Below are 12,122 nucleotides of genomic sequence, written 5' to 3' on the forward strand. Positions count from 1 at the left end.
TAGCTAATGGCGTAGACAGGTTTCATTCTGTACACATATTACAAAGCTGTACATTGTATTAACTGGAGGAGACACTAACCCTTGGGTACTGGCGGTGCTAGTTAGACCAGTGTACCCCAGATGTGACTATACCCCGGATGTGACTATACTAATCGCTGGAAATGTATCAATACTGTCTTTCATGTGAATGACATGGTTATACTAATCATGTTTATAGTGTAAGCCACTAATGAAGGTATTGCACTGAAATGCATCTGGCACTGTTTGTTCTCATTGTATATGCGCAATTACACTTTGTGCTTCAATAGTTTATACATTACATGTATGTTTTGTGCATGCTTTTGAACCAGTTTTAATTGCATACTGTATCACGCAGTGCTTATTATTTTTCTTGTTTTCTCAACCTTTTTATTTTAGCCCTTTATATGCTTCTTGTCCTCTTGAAAACACAGGCATCAAAAAGGGGGCTATTCTGCTGGCAACAGCCACTGAACAAGTACTAAGTTGCATAGGAAATCGAAAAGCTGAAGATCGCTATCCATAGATACAGTATGCAGAGCTGCCTTATATTAAAACTTGCAAACAAAGGTCTTTTAGCTCATTCAGGGTTCTTTTTGCTGAAAGCAGCAATAATTGTCACAGCCATTAAATACTGCAATACCCTTCCTTCTCTTGGGAGATTTAGGCTGAACTATGGGAGAAAAAAAGTCTGCCGGCAAAGAGTTCACAATGACTATGTGATAAAAGGCAGGAAAAAAAATCTCTCCCATGAAACTGCGTTACTATTACTGCAGCTGCTATTTCCATGGCATGACTGTTAATGAACTGCCAAATCCATCCCACCAAACAACCATTTCTGTACACACATTTAAGGCCTGTTGTAAGCCTAACATAACTAAGCTAAGTACCAGCTGAGCAGTTCCAGGTTGCTGAAGAATGTGAATACAGACTCAGAAACTTAAATTTCCATGAAATACAGAAACAGACATTTCATGTACATAACTTCACAGGAAAAAAGCTGGGAATGAACTGTACTCTACTTCCAGAGATGAACTTAAACAGTACAGAGGAAACATGGCTATTGTCATGCCACATCTGTCACATTTAGAAAAAACAGATGCGATGAGATGTTCCTGCACTGCAATGAAGAGAGGAAATACTGAGCATGACATCATATCACAGACCTTGTTTAACTATTACAGGATCTATGGGGAGAAGAAACAGCCACGCATTCCCCATAACATGCTAACAGCTCCTACAAGCGCTATACCGCCGTCTCTGTAATCACAGCCGTCATAGCAGCAAGGACAACCGCAAACACTGCATCACTTGAGTCACGTTAACTCAGCCAATGGGTGACTGTGCATACAATCATGTACAGAAATGTGATGTGCAACTCGGCCTCAAGGCAGCCCTCAAACAAGATGCTTAGAGCCATGCACAGATGCTCCTTGCCCATATTCTGCACAGGGAAGGTTTAATGTCTGAAGCTTTCTGAGCCATGTTCCTGGCTTTCGGGCCCTCCGCTCCAGCCCAGACCGAATGAACTGATCCACTGCTGAAAACGTTTGTGCACCCTGCCACAGTGCAGAAGGATCTGATGACGGGAGCAGTAAGCCCACTCCAACATTAGAAGTACAGAACTCGGTGCCTTTGTCCCCCCTCCCAAATCACAATCAGGAGCTCCCTTAATCTCATAGCCCCTTCAGCCCCCAAAAGAGCCCAATCACCTCCACAAACGGGGTGAGAAGAGGAGAACCACAAGGAAAGCAGCAGGTGAGCCATGGGGGCAGACTTTATCCTGCTCCTCACCTGAGGCTGGAGAGTGGCCTGGAATGCAGGAAACTGACATAGCTGGAGATGCACCCGTAACACATCCAAGGACGAAGTTCCACGTCTCTATTTGGCTGTGTTGGGGGTGGGGTGGGGTGGGGAATGAAGGAGCAACTTCTTCTTCAAAGAAGGGGGCCTTCTTTGAAGATAATTTCAGGAGGGCTGCCTACCAACAAGATTTCCAGGGTATAAGCTTTCAAGAATCAAAGCTCCCTTCATTAGATACCTTGTTGGTCTTTAAGGACCTGAAGCTCGTTCAACTTCCTTCTCTGTGGCAGAGGCTTGGCTGAAGGGACCCTACAGGATACTCCACTCCCCAGGAATTTAAAACCCAGGAAGCGAGGGGCAGCATTCCTCTCCAATAATCAGTCGTCATGCCCTACAAGTAATCATGAGACGAGACAGGCTACTCTTACTGCAATTTCCCAAATGGGTTGTTTTGAACACACGGTGCCTTTTTAGGCCAACCAGTGATTTTCCACAGCTGTACACCATTTGAACTCAGAACTCTCACTTGAAGACTTTATTCACTAGTCCACAATGGCGCTCTCAAACTATGGAGTACTTTATCTGCTCAGACTTTGCTGTTTTGGCTTTGAGGGCGAGTCAGCAGTGATTTCAGAGAGGAACTGGAGTTCAGGGAAATGGAGGCATGACTCAAACTTTCAGTTCCAAGGATAGCCAAATGGCAAATGCTATTGCTGCTGCCTTTACATGCTTCTCTTATTTCTGCAACAACAGTCAGGACAGATGAAGAATTAGATCTGAGCCAGGGACATCAGTTGCTGACTTCTGCTTCTAATCTTTTACAGACATTCAAGTTCTGGCTAAGGAGGAAAAACCCTTCCTTGTTAGTGGGGGAAAAGGATTCCAGTTACTGTCTGACCTTGACAAAATATCTTGCTGTACTGTTAAAACAGAAACAATGTCAGCTACGTTGCGCTCTAGATCTTTTGGAAGAAAATCAAACTAGGCAGAAATGCCCTTTAGAACCTCAAATTAAGATTCTGCATGTATTTAAAGAACTTTATTTTATTACTTATTTAAAACATGTATGAACTGCCTTTCTACCTTGAAAGAACTCAAGATGGTTTACAATACAAACAGAACAACAATACGGTGATTAAAAACAAAGTTTTAGGACTGCCAGTGAACATAAATACAAAGTTAATTCAAAGCAGTCCTAAATACAAATGCCTGAAGATCAGCAGTGAGTGGGATAGGTCGGCCTTCCATAATCATGGGGCTACCAACAAAAAGTCCGTCTTGCATACCCACACAGTGAGCTTCTTTTGCTAATGGGACAGTCAAGCCGGTCTTTACACACAAAAGTTCATGTTCAGTGTTCCAAACAGCTCTGTAAAATGTGGGCATGAGCAATGCAGGGTAGCTAGAGCAGGAGAGCACCCACTGGCCCCACCCTGATCACTGCATGACAATAATAACATTCGATTTATATACCGCCCTTCAGGACAACTTAATGCCCACTCAAGAGTGGTTTACAAAGTATGTTATCATTAACCCCACAACAAAACACCCTGTGAGGTGGGTGGGGCTGAGAGAGCTCCAGAGAGCCATGACTAGCCCAAGCTCACCCAGCTGGCTTCAAGTGGAGGAGTAGGGAATCAAACCCGGCTCTCCAGATTAGAGTCCCATGCTCTTACCCACTACACCAAACTGGCTCTCGCCAGAACGCAGAAGAGGCACAAACTGTTTATACACAACCTCTCTAGAGATATCATAGAAAACAGCTTGAATATGCAAAGGCTCATGCATAAATTGGGGCATCGACCCATTAAACCTTCCCCCAATCCACTGATCATACCCCATTCATTTTTAGACAGTGTATTTTACATACAATGACCAAAGGCCACTTCATCCCACTTTATACAAAACAGATATGTTGCTTCTATATTTACAGTATGTCTTCCAGTGAACACAGTAAAGTGGAGCGGCAATTGAACATGGCTGCATATTAAATAGCCATGGCATATGCACATATGCTCATCTTGCCCATAAACGTTGCTCACTACACAGATGTACAATATATACCCAGGAAGCATGCATGAAGCATGGAGTCATCATGAAGTAATAATCCAAACAGACAAAAATATGGAGAAGAGGGGAAGCAGATGGAACAGCACCTTTGGGAAAAGACTGAAATCTGCACAAGGACAACATTGCTGGCTTCCCCTCCAGTTTCTCAAACTTTGCCCTGACATCCAAACCTTATCACAGCTACTGCAACTAGAAGCTTGCTTTTAAAATTCTGTTGCCCATCCCTGTGAATGTGTCATTGCTCTAACAGACTTGTATATTGCCACTGGTCTCCTATGCTATTTGTAAATTTTTTCAATTGGTCATTAACAGTACAAATGGGATCCAACTACCAGCCCATATTTATCATATGATACCAACGTAAGCAAAGAAGGGGAGACAGTGACAGCAGAAGAGTCCTGCCAGATCAGGTCAGTGGCTTAGCTAGTCCAGTATCCTGGACCCATGGTTATGGAGGCCAAGGCTATCCCTGGATGTTGCCTCCAAGCACTGGTATTCATAGGTTTATTGCCTCTGAATATAGAAGTTTCCTCTATTTACTGTGGCTAGCAGCCATGGAGGAACCCCTCCTTCTCAAATGCGTCGAATCTATTTTAATGCAATTTATGCTTGTTTGTATCACAACCATCGACTGGCAGTGAATGTCACAATTTAATCCCCAAGTTCCTTACTCCACTATGAGTTTATAGCTTCGCTGAATGCCCCAAGTTCCAGTATTATGGGACAGAAAGGAAAAGTCCTTTCTCTCAATTTTCTCCACTCCATACGTAACGTTGCAAACTTCGGTCATACCCCCCGCCCTTCCTTCCATTTTATTTTCTATCTGCTAATAACCGCATGATGCATTTTCCTTTTTCACTGCTCCACCACACTGAATCAACATTTTCACCCAGATAACTCATATGATGCTGGAAACGTCCCCCTTTCTGCCTTGGCCAGTTCAGACCCCACATCCAACGCGTATCATCTTACGCTTATCTACACTGAACTTCACTGGCCACACACCTCTAACTGAGAGAGATCCTTGTGGAGCTTTTCACAATCTGCTTTGTTACCATCTGTAAACTTGGCCACTATGCTACACACTCCCAACTCCAGATCATTTCTGAACAAATTCAATAGAACTGATCCCAGTACTGATCATTGTGGAAACACATTACTTCCTTCCTTCCCTGAGATCTGCCAGTTTATACCTACTTCCACTGCTGTTACTGGAATTGGTCTCCTTGCGAGTAAGAAAATTTGTGGCGGGAATTAGCAAGCAAGGAAGATAACTATGCAGGAGGCCAGTAACTACGGGATATTGTTCACCAATGTCTACGGGGTCCCTTCCCTAAATAGCAAATGAGGCTGATGCTTAAGTTCAAATGACAATCTTTTATTAGAAGGAAAAAATGCATGCACATTTTTGGTCACACACAAATGGTCACAGTCCTAGGAAGCTAGCCAGAAGTTGGGACAGAGAGAGGGGAATAAGTATATCTCCCTATCCTGAAGAGTAGTCCAGTCCATGGGTAAAGAGAGTTGCTTCAAACATCCAGCGTCCTTGGCCAAAAGAGAGAGCAAGAGGCTTGGGGTAACCTCAAGGAAACCTCAAGGGAACAGCGCTTAGGATCCAGTACACTTGCTTAATTTGTGTGCTGCCAAGGCACCCTTGTTACAGGGCAAAATGTGCCCTGAGATGGGAGAGTCCACCCTGCTGTTGGAATAAAGGCTCCAACAGTCAGTTCCTGGGAGTAACAAAAGGTTTGATTACCTTGATTGGTAGCTGCCGGGGCGTGTGAAAGAGAATGCAAATCTTGTCCTGGCTCTGCACAAAAGGGCAGTTTGTTAATGAAGTCCACCAGAGCTAAGTTGATGAATTTGGTTGGGGAATATACCTTCCCAGGAATGAATTATAAATACTTATGAGTGCCATTTGATTAGCTCCTCAATCAAGGACAGATCTCATCGCGGAAGGAGGGAAAGGAATGTGTTAAGTGGGGATGTCTCTGCGAGACCTTTGTTGCGCTGACTCCTTCTGGAGCTGGAGAGACTGCAGATCCAATCACCACTGATCATCCCGCATTCCTATGCAGCATTCCATTCATGCCTGGGTCTCCCCGGCAGGACTCAGCCACTGTTAGGTGGACTTTCTCCTAGTAGCAATCCAAGCTGCCATTTTAATCCAGCAGCCTTGTGATATTATTTCACAAGTAGCCATGTTAAATGGCGGTTAAAGGTGGCGGAGGCCGGGCCAACTGCTTACACTGCCTGCCATTTAACCAATATTTAAAACACCCAAACACCGATTTCATGACTGCCAAACTTGAGAGTCTCTGGAAGATGGCTTGTCAAAACCTTTTTAAAAATCCAAGTATATAATGACTCCTAGATCACCCTTATCCACATGCTTGTTAAGCTTCTCAAAAAACTCCAAGAGATACATGATGGAGGACTTCACTTTGCAAAAGCCATGCTGATTTTCCTACAGCAAACTTTATTCCTCTTTTTATTTTACTTTTGTCCCTATTGAGGATGCATGGTGGCATGCATAAGTTTCCTCTCCTCCTCTTAGCCCCACAAAAACCTTGTGAGGTAGATTAGGTTGAGAATGCACCTTTAGTAACAGCCTCTACTAATTTATGTAACATGGGTATTAGGCTAGCTGGCTTGTAATTTCCACATTAGCATCTGCCCACGTAAAGATTAACAATCACAGACTGCTAGGTCTGCAACCAAGATTGAAAACAGGTTTTTAAAAAACCTTGTAAAAATACAACATCAGGTGTTCCTTGCAGACAGCAAAGATGACCCCTCCCCTGGTCAGGAACAGCAAAGTACAGACAAACACAATTAAATCAAGCAGCTCAGTTGTATTGCTGCTGCACCCACAAGCCTCGTTCACTGAAGCCTGAACTGGGTGGAGTTTTGTCTTTGAGTGCAGCAAAAAGTGACCTAAAAAAAAAAAGGACACTTCTAAGCCTGAGTCTCATGAGACAGGAGAGTTACTAAAGCAAGTACGTGACATTCCTTCAATGAAGGCGGTGTTCGCAGATTCTCAATCAGGCCAGACCATGTCATGTGGAAAATTAAAAGAATTTCAGGTTGTCCCCCTAGCTTTCACAATACTAGAGCTGTATTCATCTAAGCAGCTCCTAAATAACAGAACTTTACACTTGCCACCATATGATCCGTAAATTCAGCCCAGCTTTTCCTTTACTTTACCTGAATTTGCTTATTTTTAAACAGAATTTGGAAGGGGGGGAGCTGAAGTGGAGGCAAGAATCCTCAATAAAATCCTCAAGTTTCTGCAGGTCAACATTCTAACTACCAGTCCTCGCTTATCATACAATGCCAACATAAAGCCACTGAGGCAGCTCAAACAGGAAGCAAACTTTCTGTATATGCTATCCACAGACAGGATTTCCAAGGGATTAGCACGTAGCTGACCGCCCTTCACAGTACCTATGACCTAGTGACAGAGCGTATGCTTTGGTTGCCTAAGGGCCCAAGTTCAATCCCCGGCATTTCCAGCTAAAGGGTATCAGATATCAAGCACTGGGGAAAGACTTTTCTCGGCCTGAGACCCTGCAGAACGGCTGCCAGTCACAGCAAATAGTACTGAATAAGATGAACCAATGATCTCGCTCAGTATAAAGCAGGGTCAGAGGGCCAAATAGCTGTTACCTATTATTACTTAACACTAACCACAACCATACATTCACAAGAAGTCAAGTTGTATGAAAGAATGAGCCAAGTCTATTTTGTGGGTAATCAAACCCACATTTGAATACAAAGACAAACACGTAAGATCCCATGTTTGTAGTCTGCTGTAACTACCATCCCCCACAATTCTGCTAAGCTAGTTGAAATCATTATGCCAACATAGGAAGCAACTCCACGCAAGCACCTTCTTGCATGGAAGGATACCCATATACTCATGTTTTACAACGCTTCAAACATTTAAGCAATGTAGTTTAAATAGCTGCACTGCGCCACATAAACATTAAGTGCTATTATTAGTATAGGAAAGAAGCGTTACAGCTAATCAGAATCCTCATTTCTACCATTAAAAATAAATCTGTGAAAGGATTTGTTTTCCTCTTGAGGAGAGAGAAAAGTGATAGTCTACTCTTTCACCCCTTACACTGACAGAATGAGTAAAACAGTAGTTTTATTTATCTGGCCTATAACTCATCCCATCCCAAAGGCTTGAGGTGGGGAACAATTTCAAAATTCTTCCCCTCACTAGCTACCAAGAGCTCTGTCAAATAAAAACATTTATACTGTTTTTCTGAGATGTTGATGAATCTCTAGGGAAAGAAAATCAGAGCTGAAGCTAAAACAACACTGAGAGATGGCCAAATCACATTAAAGAATCTTGGATACAATTGTCCCTTGCAAATGAACTATGTTGGAAAAACTGTTGGGATGTTTCCTGTTTGAGCTGCAACTACCTAACAGGTTGCCCCCCTGGTTCTGTAACTTCAACAAGCAGTTTCACCCATAATGCCAAAATGCCAATGAGACTCTCATTGCCCCGCCATGTGCTCAGCGTGTGCGTGCCTTGGTACCTGTCCATGCACCCTCATGTTCACTTGAGCCTTCTTCTCTCCATGAAATGCTGATACCTTAGAAAACTAGTTCATCTTTAAGGTGCTACTGGACCCAGAACTTGCTCGGTCATACAAGGAGAACAAAAAGCCACTACAACTAATGTTGTCACCCGATTAAATTAATTTTACCTGGTTAGCCATATTCATTCAATTAGATGGGTACTTTTTTGAGATTTTGGTTTCAGATGATGCAGGCGTACAAACAGCTGTAAGGCACCACATCCAGTATCACATGAGGGAACGCCCCTAAGACTGGGCCGCCAAGACTCCCTTTCACACATGCAAGCTGTAACCAGGGCAACAACACTCCATCCGATTACTCAGACTAAAAAAGCACCACTGACCAAACACATTTTTGAACTTTAAATTACCTGTATTTTTCATAAGATTTCACAAAAGGGCATTTTTTAAAAAAATCCACTGCCTGGCTTAAGCCAGTTGCGCATTTTCAAAGCTCCCCACAAACAGGATTTTAATGAATGGGTCCATTCATCGCCAATGACAACCATCATATGCAATCACAGACAACGCCACAGGTGGAAAAACTTTCGCATCCTCTCAGACACCGCCGTCCAAGGAATGCGTGCTCCCAGAGGCCAGTTCACACGGTCCCCCGCCACAACAATCACGGCAAGGGGAGACTGAAAAGGTGAACCTGCGCGCGTAAACCAGGCTACACGACACGCGTCCGCAGCCTCGATTCGCCATCGGGGGAAAACCCCGCGTAACGTGTGAAGCGCCCTTTCCGCCCATCCGAGAGATCCTCACCGGGCGAGTAGAGCTCGGCCAGCTCCCGAGCGCCGGCGTGCTGAGCCCCCCAGCGGGGACCGGCGCACTCCTCCCGCGCGGCTGACGCAGCGGCCTCCGCCTCGGACGACGCCCCGTCCTGCCCGTGGTCGGTCCCAGCCGGCCAGCGTGAGGCGCCTTCTTCGGCCATGGCCCCGCCGCGGCCTCGTTCCGCCTCCTCGTCCCGCTGCTCTCCCAGGCCGGCCTCGTTTGGCAGCTCCGGCCCCGCCGCTCGCGCGCCGGGGCCGGGGGAGCCGCCTGGCGCCAGCGCCCCGGCCAGCGGAGAGGGCGGCGGCCGGAGCAGCATCGCCAAGCAAGCCCGCCCGAGACGACGCCGGAGCAGGCGCAAGTGGCCGCCGCCGGCCGAGGAGCAGAAAGAGATGCGAGCCCTCGGGCCGCCCCGCCCGCTCAGCCGGAGGAGGGGCCGGCCAATCCGCGCGGCCCGCGCGCAGACGCGTCGGCCTATGGCGGAGGGCGAGCGATCCGCCCCGGCCAATGGCAGCATAGCATGTGGGACGAACATCTGCCTCGGCGGCTCGCTGGTCCCGCCCACTTCCCCGTGATGAGAGAACGCGTCTTTGGCCTCAAATCCTTGCCAACCTCCAGGTGGAAGCTGGAGATTTCCGGGAATTGCAACTGCGACAGCGATCAGCTTCCCTAAAGAAAGTGATTGTTTTGGAAGGTAGACTTCATGGCATTATACGCTGTCGAGGCCCCTCCCATATTCCGCCCTCCCTGGGCGCAGCCAAGCAAGATCATACATAAATATCAGAATAGGCTACAATCCTCTTCCCATTTTAAAAAAACACAACCATTTCATGATACTTCGGCCCTGTTCCTTTTGCTAAAATGGCCTTCTGAGCAATTGTGCTTCGCGCATTCTGTGGAATGACAGACGTGTGGTTGCCTTCCAGACCTCAGGCAGACCGTTCCGCAAGGTGGGAACCACCACTGAGAATGCACTGCACGGGCACCTGCATCTGCTAGGTGGAACCTTCAGGAGGCTTCGCTCAGATGAGTACAGCTATCATGGGGGAAGGTGGCAGGACAAGCAGGCCTGCAGATACCTGCATCCAATTTTACTATTATACTGAGAACTTGCTGTTGGAAAGCAGCATATCAAAATCCAGAGTATGTAAATAAGTCAGTGGCTTGCTCAGCAATTATCCCATAATTGTTCTTTAAGGTCACCTGGCTTATTTCGCCTCACTCACTGATACCTGCCTTGCTTTTCACCTTTCTCTCTGCTCGGATCTCTCATGCATGGTCTATATAGGTGGCAGAATAAAGTTGCTAACTCCGGTGTAGAAACCTCCCTGAGATTTTAGGGGCAGGGCCTGGGGAGGACAGGATTTGGGGATGAGGGACCTCAGCAGGGTATATTAAACATTACATATGAAACCAATTACAAAATGTTCCAGAACATTATCAAGAGATATTTTTTTCTTTAAATTTATCAGAATGGAACATGGAATCTCTCAGACTTCCACATGAATAAGTCAGCTTCAATACCAAAGCTACTTTCAAGTGTAGGCGAGGCAATCAGACCTGGTGGAGAGTGCCCTCAAGTCACAGCTGACTTATGGCAACCCCTTAGGGTTTTCAAGGAAAGAGACAGGTGGTTTGCCATTGCCTGCCAGTGTTTAGCATCTCTGGGCTTCCTTGGTAAAGGAGGGGATAATTGCACACCTTTTCCACTCCTCACTGCACTCCTGCAACACCTAAAGCTACATCTTCACATGGGCATCCCAATTCTAGAAATTATATTTCCAGGAGTCTGAGGACAACATGAATGGAGAGTCCAGTAGCACCTTTAAGACTAACCAACTTTATTGTAGCATAAGCTTTCGAGAGCCACAGCTTTCTTCGTCAGATGACGAAGAGAGCTGTGGCTCTCAAAAGCTTATGCTACAATAAAGTTGGTTAGTCTTAAAGGTGCTACTGGACACTGCCATTTTGCTACTGCAGACTAACATGGCTAACTCCTCTGGATCCATGAATGGAGAGGATCATAGGAAAACTCATGCCTTCTGTGCGTGGGAGGTTGGATACAGGCCAGAAATTTCACACAGTACAGATAAACACGGATAATTTATTCAGAAGGCTCCATCGCAAAGGAGTCAGAGTATCATTATAACATATCATAAAATACAATATCATAAAATGGCACATCAGCTTTTCAAAGTTACATGTTAAAAATAAATCCACATGCTTGCTTCTGCTCAAGATGACAATGTACAGCAATTATAACTAATTGACATGCACTTGAGTAAGAAAAGTTTAAGTCCTGTTTTTACCACACAACCTTCTGATTCAAGCACAAAAAGCCACAAAGCATGTTTCTTAAGAGTCCTAAAGAAGCCTCAGAAGCAACTTTTAAATTCAACAGCTTCCTGGAGTATACCCCAATTTCTCAACCACTGTTTTCATCACCTATAGCAAGAACAAGAGCATTCTGCAAGGACGATTATCCCAGTGTTTGTTTGTTTAGAAAATTTCTGTATGTCTCCAATGAATCTGAAATGGGGAATGGCTGAGGTCAACATACAGAGACAACGTTTAGAGTCCCATTTCAGTTGGGCCCATTTCATTTTCCAGTCTCTATTCTGGAGATATGCCTTCCAAACATCCTCTGCTGCTTATGTACTGTTGGGGTAAGCAAGTAATTTTTAAGAAGAGAGGTGCTTGGGCTTCGGTGTATGTGTTAAGATGACCCCCTATCTTTTCACAATATTGTTATGTGTCCCCAACTTTCCTGAGTGTTGAGATGTTCCAGGGATAGTGATTTACCTGGGTTGATTCCCTTTGGAGGACACAGCTTTGGAGACTTGTGGTGTCCTTGTAATA

The 12,122-nt window shown here is 45.2% G+C and overlaps 1 protein-coding gene across 1 annotated transcript in view; it reads right to left on the bottom strand.

The window, feature by feature from the left end:
• PEDS1 (plasmanylethanolamine desaturase 1) overlaps positions 1-9,625 on the bottom strand; it is a 40,755-nt gene extending 31,130 nt beyond the window's left edge. The window contains exon 1 of the mRNA XM_054981923.1: positions 9,258-9,625. Coding sequence (XP_054837898.1) covers positions 9,258-9,582 — 325 coding nt within the window. The 5' untranslated portion in view covers positions 9,583-9,625. The remainder of the gene's footprint in view (positions 1-9,257) is intronic.
• Between the last annotated feature and the right edge of the window lie 2,497 nt (positions 9,626-12,122).

Source organism: Eublepharis macularius, chromosome 5 (genome assembly GCF_028583425.1).
Source record: "Eublepharis macularius isolate TG4126 chromosome 5, MPM_Emac_v1.0, whole genome shotgun sequence".
Classification (NCBI taxonomy): Eukaryota; Metazoa; Chordata; class Lepidosauria; order Squamata; family Eublepharidae; genus Eublepharis; species Eublepharis macularius.